The following is a 19,823-nucleotide window of genomic DNA, read 5'->3' as shown; positions in this document are numbered from 1 at the left end:
TGATGAGGATCTTGTAAGGAAACTGTTCGCTCACGAAAATAAAGGATGGGCAGAAATGGTGTGGATTTCCTTTCGTATTTGTACTCCTCAACATTTCCCAATCATAAGAGATTGGGACCAAGCCATGAATATTTCGTCAGCTGAAGGCACTGCCTAATTTGCCGAGACTCACGATCCACATGGTTTTTCTTTGTTTCATGCCAGACCTCGCATGTGTTCCTGCGCAAGTAAACAAATCGAACCAATCATGGAGATATCTTGAACAAGCTTCTGATGAGGGAAAAAGGAGGCGGTGTTACTAATGTAGCAAGAGACTAACCGAAACAGGCTCAACGGTGCGCGCTGAAGTGAGGCTTGGCAGATAGCACCAGGGTATGGCTCTGGGTTACATCACGACGAGATTGATCATGTAATACCTCGTCAATAACCTTAGTTAGATGAATGGCTGAATATCGGTGCTAGCATCGCCGGAAATTACTTACCGGAGTCTTGGGCTTCCCCTGGAATAGGCTAGTTCAAAGAAGAGCTCAGGCTACTCTCCATGCTGCGCAGCGCACAATATCACTTGACTGAGAAGATCTCTACCAAACAGGTTGACTTAGTTTCCTGAGGAATGTGGAATGAGGGCGGAGCAGCCTTGAAACCTGACACAAAGTTGATGTTAGATCTCGTTCGCTCCATTGATCATGGCGAGAAGAAATTATCATCATCTGACTTACACCGAACTTGCACCATTGCGCGAAGGTCAGTGAGACCCAGCACATATGAAAGAGAACGGTAGAATGACATGTGTCTCCCAATATACCGCATGATGGTTTCACCCTCGCTCAGGTTTGACATCTCATATTATACATAAATTATCACCCCCCTTGTTATGCATCACACTCTCAACGATGCGTCTCCCTCCGTCCAAAAAGGATCCACCAAATACTGGACCCACCCAAAACCTACGACGTACCATCCTACTCCTCTTCCGACACCCTCACATCTGTCTTTGCCCCGGCGTTAATCTCCTCCGCTACACCTTTGCATGCAAGCTCCTTCTGTTCATTCGCTCGTTCTCGTTCGCGCCGCCGAGACGAGGATATCTCCATCGCAAAAACGAACATGATCCAGAAGACGTATTGGGAGATCATGTCGTATGCTCTCCATTTGACATCCGGATCTTCATCGCCCTCTTTCAGCACGCGCTTGCCTTCTTCGCTCTTAGTACTGGTGGGACCTTGTTTCAAACGACGCTGACCGAGTCGGCGTCTATGATGAGGAAGTCTAATTGCCAGTGTCGTCTGAGTGCCGCGGTTGAACGGTGCAGTCTGTCTCCTAAGACCAAATGCGAGGTTCTTAAGCCTAATTGCTGACATGTTGCAGTGTATAATCTTTCAATTGATGGTGGATGAGCGAGTGTGTTGTGGTCTGCTCTCTGGTGTGGTATGAGAATGCTTTTTGGCGAAGTATGAGAAGGAAAAGAAGGATTGTGGTGGCCAAAGTGCCACCAAACTCTATTGAAAATTGATCCGAATGAATGCGCTTATTTCGAAATGGAGTTTTGCTTTCGACGAGGCCGTTGCTTTCGTTATGATGGCTTGATGCTTAATTTTTGAGGAAAGGTGAGTATTGAAGATGCCGATCATGATAGGAGTCAAGGTAACATAATCTGGAAAATGTAATGCCTGGATAGCCGTTCGTTTTCAGAAACCTATCCACTTTTAGCTGCACAGTCCGTCAACAAGTTCAGTGATGGAATCGAAACCTACAAAGAAGCTGATGAGGAAACCTTTAGGCATCTCTTTCGAGAATGCGCCCATACTCCACTTCTCAAGTTCCTCAAGTCGCCATCGTGCTCAGCGATGATGCCGCCCTCCCTCCACCCTTGCTTTGAACTCTCCCATCCCCCTCCCCGCTCCCGCCCACAGAAGCCCCACACCGAAGCCTTCAGATCATTGTGCCATTTTAATTTTTAATTTTATTTTTTTGGTGCAAGTTGAGGGGCAATTAGGGCAGACGGGAGAGTGGTGCACATGAATGGGAAAAAATCAAATTCTAAGTAACCAATCAATATCGCCAAAGGAGGCCTCAAGATGGCGAAGGGGAGACTCCAGAGGGCGCCATGCAGAGGCCGGTGCATGGCCCTTGAGCTCGCCCCGGCTATCGTACACGTGTTAGCGCAGGTCCAAGACGGATGCCACAAAGGAAAGGGGGCAGAAGAATTGGGCACAATGACCAACATATCATGAGACTTTGGTCACACAGTTCTGCAATGGATTGAATTACTTACAGAAATGCTCCGAGAGCGAGCGAGTAGGCCGCACACCGGTGCATGGCCAATCCCTCTGGAGTCTGGCTTCCCATGGCCCTCACCAGAGCCTCCTTGAAAATTCTTAATCGCGAAAAGAGTGTCATGGTTAAGAATATATTTTAATAGATGTGAGGAGAAAGGAAGGGTCAGTGGGTATGAACACGTAATAAACAGAGGCTGTGACATCGCTCCTTCCTAAGAGAAACAGCAGTAGCAACAGGATGCAGAAATACAGAAGGAGCACCTGCCACGGAAACAACCAGTATACATAATCAGATAGAGAACAATACAAGCTTCAGGGAGATATCCAAGATACTGTAGTCCTGACCCACAAGAAAGATGCAGACAAAGATTGCAGATAAAGAGAGGGGGGAAAGAGGCAAAAAGGGATTGAAGAGGAGGACGAACGCCCTACCCCTCAAGTACCGTGATCCATCGGAGATATTCCGAGTCTCTTCTGGAACCATTTTCGTGGTTGGCCATTTACAAAATTTGCCAGAAGTGAAAGGCGGCTTCAACTCAAGCCTCAGTAGAAAAGTAGTCGTACTCCTCTATAGTTTCCACACTATCTCATACGCCCCTTAATTGCACGATTGGTCACAGCAAAAGTTCAGCCCATTGTATATTTCGATCCAAAAGGTATGTGGCTTCGTATGATGGCGTTTACAACGGTTTGGGGGTTGGCTAGACAACCCAGCCCGGTGACCTTATGGGACGTAGTTTATAGAGACTCCACTCCAAACTGTAACTGTAATCGTAACCTTGACCACTAGAAGCAACCATTCAACGAAAGAGAGCACATTAGTAGCCTACCCATCACGATGTGTGACTCACCGTGATATGTTTCCTATTGGTCAATGTTTGTAGGTTTCTGGGGAAGTGCTGGTGGCGGAACTTGGGAGTGTATGTTGACGCAAAATCCTGAAGCCTTCCTAAAGGGGCATTCGAGATGCCTAGAATATCCTTTTCTCAGATTTTCGGTGGATGTGTATTGTCATCAATCAGCTCTATAAGTAGCAAGACCAATTTGTCACACCCTTCAATCACTGAGTCCAAAGACACAGCTGCTTTTTCTAAAATAGTGGCCTCTAATGTAATTGAGCTCTTGAATGAACGGAAAGGTCGTCCATAACCAAGAAAGTGCCATGGACGACGGCTTCGTTGCCCTCGGTATTGATTGAGCCTGAATCACATTTGTGTCTCTCGGCATCACTTTCATCCACTCGCGTATGACCGGGGGTGATGGCTTCCCTCAAAAGTTCCGCTGCTTGGGTGCTATGAAGTCAAACACGCAACGGCATAGTGCGTGTGACCCCACATCACATGTTAGAGAACGCAGAGGGCACCTTTGTGGTTACGCCCCTTTCGTCAGGACTGATCACCAAGATCTTTGCTTAGCTTGGCCAGAGTTTCATTTAACTCGGTGGTGGTCTAAGGACTCAACTGGTGACGCCACCCTCGTAAAGCTTTGTTGCTGAATGGCATACCATTGGCACCACAATTGGAACCCTCCAAAAGCAACTTTGTGTTGGGTCGACGCTAATCTGGTGGCGGCTCACTCAACAGCCCACGTATATCCATAGCTAGTCTTTCCTCTTAATCTTTTTCCAAGCAGAATCTTTACCCAACTTCTTCATCACTTCATCGTGCATCTGCCATCGTAAAGTCCTTTCTAATCACTGGATTTCCCTTGTAAGCCCATTCTTACCCATCAATCACCAGAAAGACGTCATCATGGCCATCCGATTTGATGGAGGGCCCATCATCAATGTGAATGCTCCTCTGAACGGGTCTATCATTATTCAGGCAGGAGGCCACATGGCTGCAAATGTTGAATACAGCATGCCGCCGTGGCCTCCACATAGCCAACAGTACACACAATGGGTATATTCTCAAAATGAAACTCCGCAAGAAATACAGCAGCAGGCTTACCATTGTCAACAGGGGCCTCAGCAAATGCAACAACCACCGCTGCATCCCGGATTCGTCCCATATCCTCCCGGAGCGTGCTACATACCAGCCCAGCATCCACACCAGCAAACATACGGCCCATACCATCCTCCGTATAGGGTACAAAAGCCATGCAAGAAAAAGAGATTTTCTCAAAAGCAACATGATGTCTGGGAGAATGGAGCTTGGTATACCAAAAGGGGCCACAAGTGGTTCAATTACGACCACCATGAATACCAAGCCAAACGGACGGATGCTTGCATTATTCCCAAGTATCGCCAACTTCCTTCGCCGCCTGTGAGCCCTGCAACTACTTTCGCCCACCAAATGCCTTGGTTCCAGCAATATGCTATTCCTCAAATGCTACTCGCTCCGTCTGGACCAAACGAGGCTTCCATGGCTGAAGACGTGCTTTCCCCTGTCGACATCCTCTCATGCAGCGGGGCTCAAGATGGCTCACATTCCTTTGGCCAGAACACCCTTGCCTCGGATCAGATGGCATTGCCACCAGACACCCTGGAGCAGTCCGAGTCTTCCTTCGAGGATTTCAAAATGGAGGACTGCAATTGTGACTTTACCTGGCTGGAGAGCACGTGGGAGTACTTCACGTGTGACAAATGTTTGAGCTTCTACCAAGAGCAAGCTCATTCATCCAAGACGCCAGATACTGAGCTCGTCTCTGAGCCAGCCCGAGAGGACAGTACCCCTCCGGCTCCTGTTACCACGCATATAGGGACGCCGGAAGAGATCGCCGACGTACCTTCAGTGATTGAGGAAGGGTTCTTTGCGGAAGCTTTTGCTTCGGTAGAGGTGCCCAATAGTCTCGATAACCTTTAAAATCTCTCCCTGCGGTCTTACGGCGATGCGTTGGCGAAGCGAGCAGCGTGGAACTACTGAGCGGAAGTCAACGGCTCGGAGCGATGTGTGACATTGAGCGTTGGCGTGATTTCATGGTATGGCAAGCAAGGGCGATATACGGGGCGCATTGCTTTCCTAAGGAGATGTCCGTTTCGGCAAGATCAAAATTCTGGTATCGGGACATGGTGTCTTGCTGTTCAGGACGGGTTCGATTTACCTTTTTTAACGCGAAGACAGTAAGCATACGTCAAGTGTTCATGACGTCTTTCATGGTACATCTTGGTCATACAAAAAGCTTTGTACATAGCAGGGCAGCCGGTCGTGAGAACTCTAGTTTCCCATAGTCCTTTGATTCGTAAATGTGCTTTCCTTTATTGTACCGTGGCATGCAACGGTCGCATTACCTGCCAGAGCCTCTAAAGTGCTTTGTTTAGGTATCCATCTTCCAGCGATTGATGTACATGTCAAAAGACAGTCCACCTTCTCTTTGATTTTGCATACAAAAATGGTCTTAGCGCCCTTAAATGTGAATAGCGATTTTTCAGCCCTAGAACTAAACCTCCGTAAAATTGAAAGGTCGCCGGTCACCGTTTGTGGACCTGCCTCTGTCAAAACGAGACATCAATGACATGTCGTTGCTAGGACGTTGAAGAAGATGCCGTTGCAAGGCGCTCAACAGGACATATGCGTGGCTTCCGGCGTCTAAGTATTGCTCGGTAGCTCTCCTTGCTTGCACTATCCATTTTGTGGTCCTCCTTGACTGACTCTGCTTCTTCTAGTATTCCATTGTCGAATTCCCCTACACGCATTCATAGACTTTTACGGATACAGTCTCGCATACCATTCTGGGTAGGGGCCAGCGCAACCGTCTACACCTTAGGCTTCTATGCTTTTTCAGTATATTTGTCTCATACGAAGCCGCTCGATCCCTCAACAGACCCCCAATCAGACACTTCCGAGAAAGATGTGTCTGGCTGCTATAATGAGATAGCCAACAAGTTTGACTCTGAGGTTGGCGGTGTCGAAACCACCACATTACTGTGGCTTCTGCGTAGAAGGCTCGTAAGCCAAGTCGATGGACATGTTTTGGAAGTGAGCGCAGGAACGGGACGCAATCATAAATACTACAATGTCAAGGCATGCAAGAGTATAACTTTCGTTGATCAATCGGCTCCCATGCTTGAGATCGCCATACAGAAGTGGAAGGACCTATGGCCCCAGCCACCTCCTGATACGGCGATAGCTTTCAAGCGGCAAGCAACGCTTGACATCAAGGAGAAGCCGAAGAACGGCTATGACTACATCATACAGTCTATGGGTGTATGCTCAACGCCTGTGGCAGCTGAGACCATTGCACACCTGGGGACTCTACTCAACCAGAAGACGGGCAGAATCTTGCTGCTCGAACATGGTAGAGGCCGCTACAACTGGATCAACAACTTTCTGGACCGCTCAGCTGCTCGACATGCTGAAAGATTCGGATGCTACCACAACAAAGATATAAGGGAAATAATTGAGGAAAGTGGTCTGGTCATAGAAAGGATTGATCGACCTTACTGGTGGAACATGGGGACCGTCTGGGTAGTTGAGGCAAGGCCAAAAGGATGGAACAAATTCAAGCAGTGGACAATGAATTGATAATGCAGCTGTGGTAAGAACCACGTGATTATGTCATGATAATGCTGGCTTCGATTTGGAGTATTATCGGTTGACGACTGTCAACCTCCAACAGTGTCCTTGGACAAAAAGCTGAACTTTAAGGTTGCGCCCATGCAGGATCTGAGATGTCCCTTCATCTATCCTCTCAAGGCAAGGCTATCCAGATCTCAGTCGCAAGCTATCCGCATTTGCAGTGTGCATCCACTTGGAGGCGCAAACTTAACATGACATCCACGAATTGGGGCCAATTCACACCTATCTTCCATCTCTTTGAGAGTCGTCACACCACAGAGTACTCTATAGCGACTACGCTCAGCAAATGAAATTTCAAGGTACCGAACCCGCGCGTTGAGACGGCATCTACGGCTCAGATAGCCATATTAAGACATGATTCATCATGCCGCTACTCATCTACCTTTCGCCCCTTCCATTCACTCTATGTATTTGCAATCAGCCCCATGATCAAGATTATGACGATCGCAACCGTCTGTTATCTACCGTACCTCATGTCTATAAGAACACATCCTGCCTTCATCGTCTCTTCCTTTAAGCACTTGCTCTCAAAGCAGATCACTCATCAAGCAAGGCAATCTCTGTAAACAGTCAGGTCGTTCATTCAAGCAAGCGAACAAAACACTCACATCCCATCACAACATCCTCTCTCCCGTACAGCTTCAATCACAATATCCGTCGAATCCACTGCGGACCACTCAAATAGTCCTTCTAAACACCAACACTTCAACCCAATCTTTCACAACAAACAACCCAGACAATCACAATGCTCGATATCCTCTCCCTCTCTAACTCCGCAATCCAAGCCGTGCCCTTCTTCCCCTCCCTATTCAGCTTTGCTCTCATCCTCGCTACCAGCCTCGCCTTCGCCAATCAAGCTCTCGATAAGGAATTAGCTGACTTCGAGATCGTAAGCCCCTCCCCAACCTCCTCCCATTTCCTTACTCGCCTCTCCATCTTAAGTCAAACTTTCACGACCAGGTGTAAAATGATAATCCTACACCGCACTTGTTCCCACACCAATCTGTACGTGGTCATTTTCTGTATGGCCGAGAAATGATTCCTTCAAGGCACGAAAACTGATTACAATAGGGTCCCGTGCACACTTTCTCCGAGATCAGTGGCAGTAGCACGCAATATGGGTTTTCGTACCTGTCGCCGATGTGAGTAGCTGAATACGATATGGGTAATGCGAAGGAACTTGGGTCGGCGCTTGCGTAGTCTTGGTGATGTATGGTATAGCATGAATGATAATCACAACGAAATACGGCAGTAGTGGAGCCTGACGATGGAGCTGGGCAAATGTTTCTATCCATCGACTTTATCATTCTCGATAATAGGAATCCAAACAAAGTCAACCAATTCAACCACTACTCCTTTCCAAAAAGTCGTATCTCTCACAGCTTGCTCTTTCCATCCCTACTCCTCCACCTACCCTTCTCCATCTCCTCACTCAATACCATCCCCTCTTTCCCCCCTCGACTCCCATCCCCCTTCCATCCCCCATCTCCACCAACAACCCCTTCCCTCCACCTCCACCTCTCTCCCAGCCTATCCCCCAGCCTTCCCTCAATCCTCTGCACAACCTTCTCCCCCAGCACAGGCAAGAACTTGAACCCGTGCCCGCTGCCCCCTCCCGCCACCATCAGGCTTTTCTGCGTAGCCGGGTGAAAGTCGACCAAGAAGTCGCCAGTGGGCGTGTCTGCGTACCAGCAGATGCGCGTTTGGAGCCAGGGGCGGGAGCGTATTGGTAGGTGAGCAGGCTGGGAGTTTTCAGAAGGGATGAGAGGGTGGCTTGTGGCAGGGAAGAGGCCGCGCAAGAACGACCGTAGCGCAATATCACCCTCAGGCGGGATAGGGGAGAACGTCGCCGCAGGTACAGAGGCTTCAATTCCCACCATCGTCACCTCTGCTCCTCTTTCCGTAGTACCAAGAGCACCAGCCCCACACGGAATATGAGGCACCACCACCCTCACAGGATTAGCATACCCATGCCCATGCCTCGCGACTTTCACCTCCCACCCCCTCCCCCTCCCCCTCCTCCTCCCCCTCCGCCTTCTCGAGGCGTGGGCGGTATGACAAACATCCCCGTTCCCAGATTCAGCAGCACGCGCATCCCCTTCAAACCCTCCGCTTCCGGCGCCGTGAGAGGCGCGTACGCGACTACTTGCCCACTCGCTTCTACTCTCCCGCGGAGGTCGAGGAGGGAGGGGGGACCATGCGCCTGCGGCGAGGATGGTTAGGTCTGCTTCTATGCTGCGTTCGCCATTGTGGGGGGCGGGGGCGAGGGCGAGGGCGGCGCCTGTGCATTGCACTCTGCGGCCGTGTGGATTGGGGGAGGGGAGAGAGAGGAGGCGGTGGGCTTGGCCGCGGACGAAGGTGATGGGAGAAGGGGAGCGAGAGAGGGAGGATTGGTGGTGGGGGTGGAGGTTGCGGGCTTTGGCAAGATGGAGGACTTGGGACATCCGGGATGCCATGGCGGCGCTGGCGTTTGCCCAGCCGGAATGGCGGTTGAGGTAGCCAGTGTCGCCTACTGCGCTTTCTTCTCCTTCGATGTTACCGTTTGCAGTCTCAAAGGTGGAGGGAAGGCCGGCGGCCTTTCTGATGTCCGTCTCCCCTTTCAGCTGTATGGTCTTCACACCCAGCACTTCTTCACAATTCTTGCAAGCGCTGTCGACGTAGTCGCTACCTGAGTTGGTGGAAGTCACGAGAAGGCCGCTCTCGTGGTACACCCTCCCTGCTTCTTCTTCTTCTTCTTCTTCTTCTTCTTCATGGCCATCGACCTCTAATCCAGCATCCTCTTCGCCTCCTCCCACAGTGACATTTGACCCTTTGTCATTCGCCTGGACTTTTCTTCTTCGACGGCCAATCCCCTCCCTCCATTTCTCCTGCGCCTGAGCTGCGAGTTCTGTGTATGCTGGGTCGGCATAGTCGGCTCTCACGATCCTCGAGGAATCGATGGAGGCTGCGTGTGGGTTCTGCCATGCATTCTTCCCTGCCTCATCGTCTCTATCAGATAACGATGGTAGATACGGGTCTAGGAGGGTAAGATTCGTTTGTGCGTAGCGAGGAGAAGTAAGGAGGGCATGAAATGTAGACACTGTGAAAGGTGAGATTTATCAGCTTAGTTGTGTGTAAGTCTTCAATCTAGGATCGTAGATGGAAGACGAACGGCCAAACACGCCTGCGCCTATGACAAGAATTGAGGACGGTGGTGGAGAGGAGAAAGGACGGTCAGCCATTGGAGATGATGAGTGCGAAAATCACTTGGCCCTCATTGTGAAAATCGAACATGAAAAGTTTGCACCATGACGTATTTCTCACCTAAGACATATGGGAGTGGTCATGGCAAAAGGCAGCCAATGACTCATGACGCATAGCCACTGCCAAAGAATGTTGGATAGCTGGGAAAGTTTGCATTCCACTTTTGATTTTTAGGTAGAGTACCTCATCTCCATTCCGTTCTCGATCCATCCACCACCTTTGTCCTCGTAACAATCTAATTCTCATTCTCCTTCCTCCTGAGCTAACATGAAAATAGTGGTAGTGCGCTCTCCGCGCACAGCCTTCGTTAGACGAAATCTCCTATCGACCAGCGCACGAGATTATCCGTGCTGAAGACATTCTAGTAATGTATGGTGTATCTTCGATTGCCAACCAACGCCTTGCATAAAAATCGATTCCGTCCGAAATAACAACCGAAACTCCTTTTGGGGTATGTGCAGTAATAGGTGTAAGGAGGGGGCGCCGAAGGTGAAGATATCTCTGCCTATCGTGCCATTGAATAAGAATCCCAAATAGTCATGACTCCGTAAACTCAAATGATGTTGTGTAATAGTACAGTCAAATCGATACTGGTATAGAGGGTGGTAATGCGTGAAGAAACCCGAGTCATTAAGCAGTTCAAGCTTTACGGAAGTCTGTGACGAATTAGCAAATATGTACCTCTTGTTGGAGTCAGGTTCCTTTACCACTCAGCACTGGGTAGATCATTTCGAAGGCCTTGTAGATCTCGTCCCGCACCTTGGCGCCCGTGAGAACGATTTTGCCGCTGACGAAGATCAAAAGGACGATCTTTGGCGACATCATGCGGTAAATAAGACCTGGGAAGAGCTCAGGTTCGTATGAGCTGAAGTGATGATGGCGCGATGCAAGCCCCTCCAAGCGAATGGGGAACTTGATGTCACAGGAGCCGACAATGTTTTGAATCTTGAAATCCGTAAACTTGGCGTTGAAGCCGAGCTTCTGGATGATACGAGCGTATTTGCGAGATGCAAGTCTGCTATCATCCTCTGACTTGGCACCGGTGACGACCATCTTGCCAGAAGCGAAGATGAGGGCGGTGGTCTTCGGCTCGCGAATGCGCATGATCACAGCTGCGAAACGCTTGAAAGATTTAGCACACCTGTGAATCATGTCACAAGTGATGGTGTTACCTTTGGATTGTACTCAGCATTGCGGGCGTGCAATGCAATTGTCTTCAGATCCAAGCGACAATCGAGATTGACCGTGGCAACGATGTTTCTGAAGATGGCCCATTAAGCCTCAAGTATAACAAGAGGCAAGGCGAGGATAATACTCACTGCAAGGTTGGAACAATCCCAGCCGTCACACTCTGACCGCTAGCAGCTGGCGTCGCAGCAGGAGTCGTGGGTGTCACCCCGTTGCCGTTTGTCTGTGGGGCAATCACTCCTTTTTGTGGCTGCTGTTGCAGCTGCTGCTGACGATTTCCACCATTCACAAGTCCGTTCGCCTGGGAATTACCATCTTTCTCAGAAGGCGGCGTCATCCCACCGGGGAAGGATAGGGAAGCGGGCGAGGTGAAGGCTTGAGCCTGTTGCGCGGTCGTAGGGTGTGAGGTCAAGGTATCCATTCTTGCGAAGTGACTGATTTCGTAGAAGCTAGAAGCAACTACTAAAAAGAGTACTGGGAGGGCTTAAAAGTGGCAGTCTGTGTGTCGCAATGTCAGAATTTGTTCCTCGGAGTAAACCGTCCGAGCTTGATGGATGATCGAGGTCCAAGTGCGCGAGGTGCGACGATGGAGGCGATCTCGATCGAAGCTGGAGCAGGTACGAGTAGTGGTGATCGTACCGTTTGCGGGAGATGAACAAGCGAATGTCTCCCCTACACCAACTGCCTGATACAGTCTCAAAGCTCTCCAGGTGTCGAGGTGACACAAGTAAGCCGACACTGGAATCGGTGTGATTCTTAACTTGAGTGACGGTCTGAAGATGAGTTGAGGTGAGGTTCACGGTATGGTTCACGGAAAGAAGTCGCTAAAAACAAATCGGAAGGAAGGAGTGATTATGAGGTGCGCTCGTCGGAGCAGTAAGGGGGAAAGACCACGCGCCAGGTGATCAGTTCCAAATGTATTAAATTTATCGAATGCGACAACGCCTATCTGATGGATTCGGGATGGAGGGTGAGGTGCGGGTGATGGTGGTTGAGCGGTAGAGTTGACGAGAGGATTGCGCAACGTCAACTAGCTAGCCTCACGAAAATTCTGAGGGCCGCCAAGAAATATGGAGAGGAAAACGGTGGGAGTCGCCGGTCTTTATATAGCCAGCCTCCTTGACTGCCAAGGCCTCAAGGCAGCAATGTGCGGCTGCAAAAATGGCGTGAGACTAGTTCATTCTAGGCTTAGACACTTCCTCTAGCGCTCCTTAGAGAGGACTAGCGCTTGCTTGTGGCACCCTCCCTTTTAGCAGCTCTCGTAGCGAGCCTATCATCTCCACGCTATCGCCCCTTTAAAGCCGCCGAGAGCCGATGAAACTGCGCGCGGGCGCTGGGATTTGTGGATCGCTCGCTGCTTTAGAGTGGCAATTTGCGTCTATTCATTACCAACGCTTTCTCTCTTCCTCTACACCCGCGGGGTCAGAAAGTGATACAGAAGACGCAGAATACGATCAGTTGCCTCTTTGGAGAATGGTGAAGTGCATTGATGCGACGCATGCCATTTCTTGCTTCTCACCTGTTTTTCAAAAAGGTAGGACAGACTCACAGAGGTCCACAATTTGACGTATCGCGGCGTCGTAGGCTTGAGAATGAATCGCAAGGGAATGATCATTATCGCAGCCTCATCTGGTCTCCTTTCCCGTTAAATTCCGAATTGATACCGAAGAACAGAGTCTCGCACGTTCTTTTACAAAGACTTTTACAAAGATTGAATTGAGTCGTTTGACATAAGGACTACCTACAAGAAATCATAGCACCATGGATCTCAATTGTTCATCTGTTTCGCTTACGATATATCAAAAGTAGATTCAATTCGTTATCACAGCGTCCAGCAAGCTTTAGAGGATCCTTTGCCTTGTGCTCTCCTGCGCCAGTAGACGGGTGACTCTAGAGCACCCACAGCGCGGACAGCTTAATATCGTTCTTGATCAATTTCCTGGAGAGCTGTTCTTTCGCTGCTGAAACTTCGCGCACACAACAGACATTAGGCCGTGCATCTGATAGTAGAAGGATCCATCACCGAATTCACCCAAATTTCGCTTTGGCCAAAGCCACAAGCCCACTCATTGTCCTGGCCTCCTTTTCTCTGTATGCCCTGATACGCTCCTCTCTTTCTTCGGCTCGAAGCCTCAATGCTTCTTCTTTCCTCAGCTCCCGTTCCGACTTCTTGTTCTGCATCTCGGCTTTCCTTCTTTTGAGCCCCTCAACCCCATCCTCGGCATCACCTAGCAAATCACTGTCAGGCAGCTCAGCCATCCCACCCGCTTCAGTCTTCCCAGCAGCAAAGTCCCGATTCGAAGCAGCTTTCTCCTTTTTCTTTTCTAGCATGCGGCCTTTTGTATCAGAATCTGCCCGCGGAACGAGCTCGTCCTGGCGCTCTTTCTGTTCTCTACGATCAAGCTTGCGCTCATATCGAAGGTCGTTGCGTTGGTTTTCGGCGTCCTCTTGCACAAGCTCTAACAACTGTCAGGGTATAGACAGGCACACTAAGCATTCCAATGGCGTACCACGTTGCAAAATTAGATCCTGGGAGTTTGGGATTGCAGGTCCCAATTTTGTGCCTCGGTCCTGTGTGTAGGCTAGAGCATTGGGTAAGGCCGGTCCAAGCTCTTCATCGTCACTTGCATGTGCATGCTCTTGTCGATCCGCATCAAAAAGTTTCTCCCCGACTGTAGGCTCAGGTGGGGCAGCTCCTTCGGGTTGATTCGCAGACGCTTTGGCTTTTTGCAAAGTAAGAGGATCGTACCATCCCTCAGCTAGTTCACCACGATTCCTCGCACACGTCAGCAAGCCTTGATATACAGACTCTTTAAGATAGAAAGTTTTATGGCGTCATACCATTTACCGAGAAAGCTTTTCCAGCGCCCCTTTACCTCATGCTCTGGCATCTCTTCCATAAACTTATGCTTCTGTATATCAAGATAAAGCCCAAAGAGAGGCTTGTACTCTGTCAAGTCATGTTGGACAATCATCCGTGCACGAAATGGTAGCAGTACCCCCGGACGAGGGCCTGCGCTGATGTGATGATCCGAATGCTGGCGCTCAATACGGTGCTTGAGGAGAGAAAATGCAGGGGATCGCGAACGTTTGTCAGGTCTTCGATCCCTTCGAGGACTTCGTGAGCGATGTTTATAGTCACGCGACTCACGGTATGACATGATTGTTGATAAAGTGTAGGTATAGAGAGGACGAGTAGTTTTGTACCTTGAGACTGATTAAATCCAAAATGACGCTATAAATAAATAGCGCCCGCTTTAAACCCTTTTTCCAAAAAACACCCTCTGACAGTAAGAGTAGGTAATGATCAATGGTCCCTAGGCCCAATGTTCAAAGCTCATACCGCAAGACGAAACGTGATAGCCACCGAGAAATAGCCCAAGCAGTTGCTGGAAGGCTGAGCACCTGTTGTCTTGGAATTATCGTCAACTTGAAAGGGGACTACAAAGATTTGCAAGGATTCTGACCTTTGGCTTCAACGTATTCTGATGGGCTTTGTACGATCAGAAACACAAGCAATAGCTTTAGAAGCGATGTACGTCTTTTTGCATCATGCCTGATATAACCCCTACATGTGGCGTGGTGAGTTGCCAGAGGCTGAGCAGGTAGCCTTATGTCGTGAAATACTTTGGCCAGAGTCACGCTGTTCCTTCGTCTACCCTTACTTATCTTTTCTTTGAAGAAGTTGAAGAGGAACGAGGAGAAGTGTTTCTTCTGATAGTTCCGAACCATCCCATATTGAGTTCCCTTTTCCCTTTGCGTCGTCCAAGCTTCAACAGCGGTATCTGCTCAGATCTGAGAAGAAGCGTCCCTTTGAAGTGAATCTTGACAGCTTGTTCAGGATACAATATGAGTCATACAGTCGCATGACTATTCTTTGATTTATAGAGTCCCTCTTTTGCTGGGTTTCACGCAATGTGGAAGGCTTGAGCGCTGGTGCTGCGATCATCAATATTGCAGCGGCAGGCGTTCAAGTATCTATCAACTTGATATCACTAGCAACTCAGATATCTACAGCAAATGACCGTATCGCAGCTATCGGACACGATGTCTCCCTCGTTTCCGGGCTGCTTCGACAACTTGAAGATCTGATGCAGGAAGGAACACCTCAAGGAGGTAACAATATATTTAACCATGCTGGCTTGGAATCTACCATGCATGCTTCAAGTACCTGTCGTCATATCTTCGAGGACCTGAAGACAGCTGTTAGTAACGCTAGTTCTCAACTTCAAGAGAGTGGGGATGTTATGCCAGCTCAGCTCAGACTAAGAAAACGTGAGAAAGCAAAGTGGCCATTTCTACAACCCAAAATAGATCAGTTGAGAAGAGATCTTCAGGAAGCCAAAGGCATTCTCATACTCATACTCCAAGTTGCGACCTTGGGTTTTGCTAAAAAGTTACGTGAAACATCAGCTGTCAAAGCCGAAGAAGCTTATGACATGCAAAGCGTGATATGAAGCATAGTCGCCATTCATGAGGACTGTTCTAGGGCTAACTCTTCGAAAAATCACCTGTTGTTAAAGGCCCGGAAGGTCCAAGAGTCGGAAGTTGAAAGTATACAATCGCCTAACCAGCTACGAAAAGGATCATCGAAAGGCTGCTACGGAAGTACAACGTCGATAAGCCACTAACATAAACCCCAAAGATGACACTAGTGAGCATTTTGAGAGTCAGATACCAAATCCATATGCGATACTGCACAAATTTCCATTAGAAAGGCCTCGAGATCCTTGTACTGCCCGAAATGTTGCTAATTAACAGCTTCCAGCGTCACCTTGTATAAAGATGTTACTCTTTGTGAGTCCTAGCCTTCAAAATCTGTTCGACAAGGTCGAGCTATCTTGGACGAGTCAAGTTGTAGAATAATCCAGCCAAGTCTATGAGCAGGAACACTCCGGCAAAGCGGCACTCCAAGGAATATCTTTGGCTGACATGCTGCAAAACTTGTATCCATACGAGAAAATGGTAATCAATCAATTTCTAAACAAGCAAGAAGTGCCGCCTTCAATCGTATCATCGAAGAGAACTAAGACGAATATTACCAAACGTAATATATTCTTTCGAGAACTGCCTGGATTTCAGGTTCTTGTTGAAAGGACCTCGATCCCGCTCCCTCCTATACCTAATAGACCGCCGCCTCAAACGTCAGACACTACAAGTTCATGGGAGGGCCAACAGCTGGTTCCACAGACGAGCTTCTTCCTCTAGCCGAGCGATTCTGTGTTACTCTAGGTGCCCAAAATGGGGCTCCAGAGGTTGAGACAGTGTTGGTAGAGTCGGCATTTCAGCCGGCTGCTGCTGTTGAAATGGCGTTGGAGCATGTCTCATAAAGTACAATGCACCGCTCTGTCGAGCCGGTTGAGGCGGGCTCAGGAAAGAAGACGAGAGCATTCTACGTATGCAAACACAAAGATGGATCGACAAATGCACCGGCAGCTTCCTGACCAAGATCTACGTCCAAGAATCCATGGTTAGGCACTCTACCGGACACCGAGTGAAGTCTTTCCACCCCCATCCATCAACCCACCTCATTTGGAGTGCCGAAGTAAGCCGCGCGCTGCAAAATTGGTCTCGACGAGTGAAGCTACTGGGATACAGATAGTTGATGATCTGCTAAAGAAGTACACGACTTACTTTGATAACAACAAAGGCGTCGAGGATTGGCAGATTGTGGTTGGCTGAAAGCACAGGCATGTAGGGGGTAATCGTTCAATGCCAAAACCTCCGTCGAATTTGCAGCAAAGGTATCTACCTACTCAAACCCTCATTCACGCACATTCGACTTCTTCCGCCCACAGAACCAGCCATCCAAACCATTCCTTGGCCTATCGCACATCCAGAACTCCAACCAGACGCACCCATGGATCCAATCCCTAAGTCATTATACCATCACATACTCATCACCACCATCAATATGCAAACCCTCGACGCCCTCTGCGACGTCCACATCCCCTTCGAGCTCTTGCTCGACCTCCTTGACGACAAATCCCTCGTAATCCTCCAAAGACTTCTGGACGTGGATCTTGAATTTGATGATATCATTGAGCATCTTCTCAACCTCCGAATGCAGCTCCTCTCTGAGAGCATTTGCATTAACAGTCAAGTGCTCGAACCTTCACATCTGTCAGCAAAGCTTTCCAATAGGGCAGAAAAAGAGAACAAGAAGGCAAGAACATACTCAATATTAGTATTCATCTCCCTCTGCTCCATCAACTGCACACTCTCATCCAAATTCGCCCTCATCTTCGCCAACTCCTTTTCCATCTTCTCGATCTGCGTATCACTCGCCACCTTCTGCGTCGCCGTCACATCCTTCGTCTTCTCATACTCCTCTTCCGCGGCATGAACCTTATGCTCAAGACCCTCAACCTCGGACCGCTTCTCCTCGATCGCGTCTTTCGTGTTTTCTAGCAGCTCGTGGATCTTCATGTCGGCGTCTAAGGCGTTCGTGCGGCGCTCGTGGATCTCCTTGCGGAGAGCAACGAGTTGGGCTTTGATCTCGCCGCGGAGATCAAGCTTGAGAAGAGAAGCGGGGTGGTGGCCTGTTGCCGGGTCTGCGAGGAGGCGGTCACCGCTGGTGCCTCGTTGTGAAGCGCCGAGCTGGGACGACGAGAAGTTAGGTTCCTCAATGTTCAGCGTGAGGTGGAAGTTTTGGCCATTTGCATTGGCTGCTTCTATTGGTGAGACGGAGACTTGATAACAGAGTGAGTTGTACTCGTTAATGGCATTCTCCAGGTTTTCTAGCGCTTGGTTTGCATCAGTCTCCCTCTGAGAAGAGCGTAATTTAATGTCATCGAGTTTGATGATCGTGGCCTCGAGATTCTTGTGGAGGCGCTCGCGCTCGGTATTCATGCGGTCGATATCCTGGATCGTTATTCCGAGCCTATCGACACCGCTTTGAAGCTTCATCTTCTCTGACTCAGCGGTGTCGATTTCTGTGTCTGTTTTCTGGATCTCCTCTGTCAAGAACTTGTTCTTCGCATCGTGTCTCTCGCACTTGCTTTCGACACTATTATTGTAGTCCTCAAACTTGCGCTTATCATCTTCCAAGATCTTGAAATGCTTGTCTAACTTGGCTAGATCTGGCGCACTTTCCTCTGCTTCCTTGATTTGCTGTACAAGTGATGCGTGCTCTGCTTCGAGGATTTCCATCTCTTTGGCGTACTTCGCATTTCCCTCCTCGAATTCAGCAGCCATGGCTTCAACATGTGGTATCAACAGCTTTTCTGCATTTTCATCGTCATCTCCTTCGTCAACTTGCAGCCAATCTCGGTACGCTCCGCTGAGAAACCGGAAGATAATTCTGTCTCCGCTGACATCAACCCCAGCCTCAGCGCACGCCTCATCGTAGTCTCCTATATCGTATTTGTCGATCATATTGGCCAGCTGCATCATCCAATGAAGCATTCCAAGGAAAGTAGTCCAGTTTTGACCTCCCACTGCCTGCCATTGAGATTTTGAACAAGAGTTAACATATGGATAGTAAAGCTGCTTAAGGACGAACGGCCCTTCTACATCAATATTCTTCATGAACCGATACGCCGGATCGATCCTTCGATAAAGCCACTGAAACATCGCCTCGAAGTCCTTTTGCGTTGGCTGCGTCATTGTCTTTTGTGATATTGAGCGCTTCATTTCCATTTCAAAGTTATTTCTCGTCAGATAGTCCAAGATTTCTTGTCCAATTTTTGCTCTAAAGGTTGGATCTCTCCAAGGTCTTGGATCTCGTGGGTTTGTCGCTGGAGCAGGAGCTTGCACGAAGAATGACTGGTGGCTCATCGGACCGGTGGAGGATGGGCGCGAGTAAATGCTGCTCCTTCTCTGCATGCTCTGAGAGCCATTCATCGATGATTGATGTGCTGGTGTCATTGCACCAGGCGCGAAGCTCATTCGTCCAGCAGACGCTCCGTGGCCGAACATGTTTGATGAAGAGTTCCTTTGTACTGTCGAGGGTCGGCCGAAGTCCGGCATGTTGTTTCCTGATGATGATCGCTGAAACGACGGCTGGGGAGGTCTTCCTGGCGCCAGTGACATGCGTGAGGAGGACATCGATCGGCCATGGTGTGCTGTTTGAGGGGCTTGGTTCTCTTTGAAATTCGACGCAGAATTGGAGCGCTTCAGAGCTGAAGCTGGTTGAGGTATACCAGAGTTGTAATTATTGAGTCCTCCGAGGGTCTATAGTAGCATGTAAGTAATGCGCCGCGCAATAAGCAATTGTAACGCTCACTTCTCGCGGCCTCCGGACGGAGAATAGGCCTGTGTCTTGCGACATCGCCGCCTCTTTCTTGCGCGTTTTCTCAATGCGATCCTTTTCAGCTTGATCTTGATTTGTCATAGACTCGTGCTTGTGTAGAAAGAAATTGCATGCGTTCTCGAGTGTGTGAAATTGCGCAAGCCTCAGTGTTTACCGGACAATCCATGTAAACAGAGCGCTTGTTAGCGCGTTTAGCGTCCAGAGTCTTGGCATTTCAGCCTTACAGCGCAGACCGAGGCATTGCGACTCTGCGAAATGGAAATGTCCATTGCAATTTCAGCATAATTCTGTCTTTCCAATAACTTGTTATATCTTCATTCTACTGAACTCAAGATTACTTGT

The 19,823-nt window shown here is 49.1% G+C and overlaps 7 protein-coding genes across 7 annotated transcripts; 2 read left to right on the top strand and 5 right to left on the bottom strand.

The window, feature by feature from the left end:
- Positions 1–962: 962 nt before the first annotated feature.
- KY384_000707 (uncharacterized protein) lies at positions 963–1,361 on the bottom strand (the record flags this gene model as incomplete). The annotated part of the gene is made up of 1 exon (XM_044809241.1): positions 963–1,361. One exon carries the CDS (start codon positions 1,359–1,361, stop codon positions 963–965), a length of 399 nt encoding a protein of 132 aa, XP_044665228.1.
- Positions 1,362–4,030: 2,669 nt separating this feature from the next.
- Positions 4,031–5,083, top strand: KY384_000706 (uncharacterized protein; the record flags this gene model as incomplete). Its single annotated transcript, XM_044809240.1, has 1 exon — positions 4,031–5,083. One exon carries the CDS (start codon positions 4,031–4,033, stop codon positions 5,081–5,083), a length of 1,053 nt encoding a protein of 350 aa, XP_044665227.1.
- Positions 5,084–5,609: 526 nt separating this feature from the next.
- KY384_000705 (uncharacterized protein) lies at positions 5,610–6,742 on the top strand (the record flags this gene model as incomplete). Its single annotated transcript, XM_044809239.1, has 2 exons — positions 5,610–5,680; positions 5,884–6,742. The coding sequence occupies 2 exons, from the start codon at positions 5,610–5,612 to the stop codon at positions 6,740–6,742; spliced, it is 930 nt and encodes a 309-aa protein (XP_044665226.1).
- Positions 6,743–8,172: 1,430 nt separating this feature from the next.
- KY384_000704 (uncharacterized protein) lies at positions 8,173–10,017 on the bottom strand (the record flags this gene model as incomplete). The annotated part of the gene is made up of 2 exons (XM_044809238.1): positions 8,173–9,875; positions 9,948–10,017. 2 exons carry the CDS (start codon positions 10,015–10,017, stop codon positions 8,173–8,175), a joined length of 1,773 nt encoding a protein of 590 aa, XP_044665225.1.
- A 661-nt stretch (positions 10,018–10,678) lies between these two features.
- On the bottom strand, positions 10,679–11,648 carry KY384_000703 (uncharacterized protein; the record flags this gene model as incomplete). The annotated part of the gene is made up of 4 exons (XM_044809237.1): positions 10,679–10,695; positions 10,747–11,161; positions 11,212–11,299; positions 11,359–11,648. 4 exons carry the CDS (start codon positions 11,646–11,648, stop codon positions 10,679–10,681), a joined length of 810 nt encoding a protein of 269 aa, XP_044665224.1.
- Positions 11,649–13,255: 1,607 nt separating this feature from the next.
- On the bottom strand, positions 13,256–14,388 carry KY384_000702 (uncharacterized protein; the record flags this gene model as incomplete). The annotated part of the gene is made up of 3 exons (XM_044809236.1): positions 13,256–13,686; positions 13,738–14,003; positions 14,069–14,388. The coding sequence occupies 3 exons, from the start codon at positions 14,386–14,388 to the stop codon at positions 13,256–13,258; spliced, it is 1,017 nt and encodes a 338-aa protein (XP_044665223.1).
- Positions 14,389–17,108: 2,720 nt separating this feature from the next.
- On the bottom strand, positions 17,109–19,562 carry KY384_000701 (uncharacterized protein; the record flags this gene model as incomplete). Its single annotated transcript, XM_044809235.1, has 3 exons — positions 17,109–17,340; positions 17,406–19,402; positions 19,455–19,562. The coding sequence occupies 3 exons, from the start codon at positions 19,560–19,562 to the stop codon at positions 17,109–17,111; spliced, it is 2,337 nt and encodes a 778-aa protein (XP_044665222.1).
- Positions 19,563–19,823: the final 261 nt, after the last annotated feature.

This window comes from Bacidia gigantensis (genome assembly GCF_019456465.1).
Source record: "Bacidia gigantensis strain McMullin 20006 chromosome Unknown contig_74, whole genome shotgun sequence".
Lineage (NCBI taxonomy): Eukaryota > Fungi > Ascomycota > Lecanoromycetes > Lecanorales > Ramalinaceae > Bacidia > Bacidia gigantensis.
The sequence above is the reverse complement of the archived record's forward strand: the minus strand, read 5'-3'. Positions and strand labels throughout refer to the sequence as shown.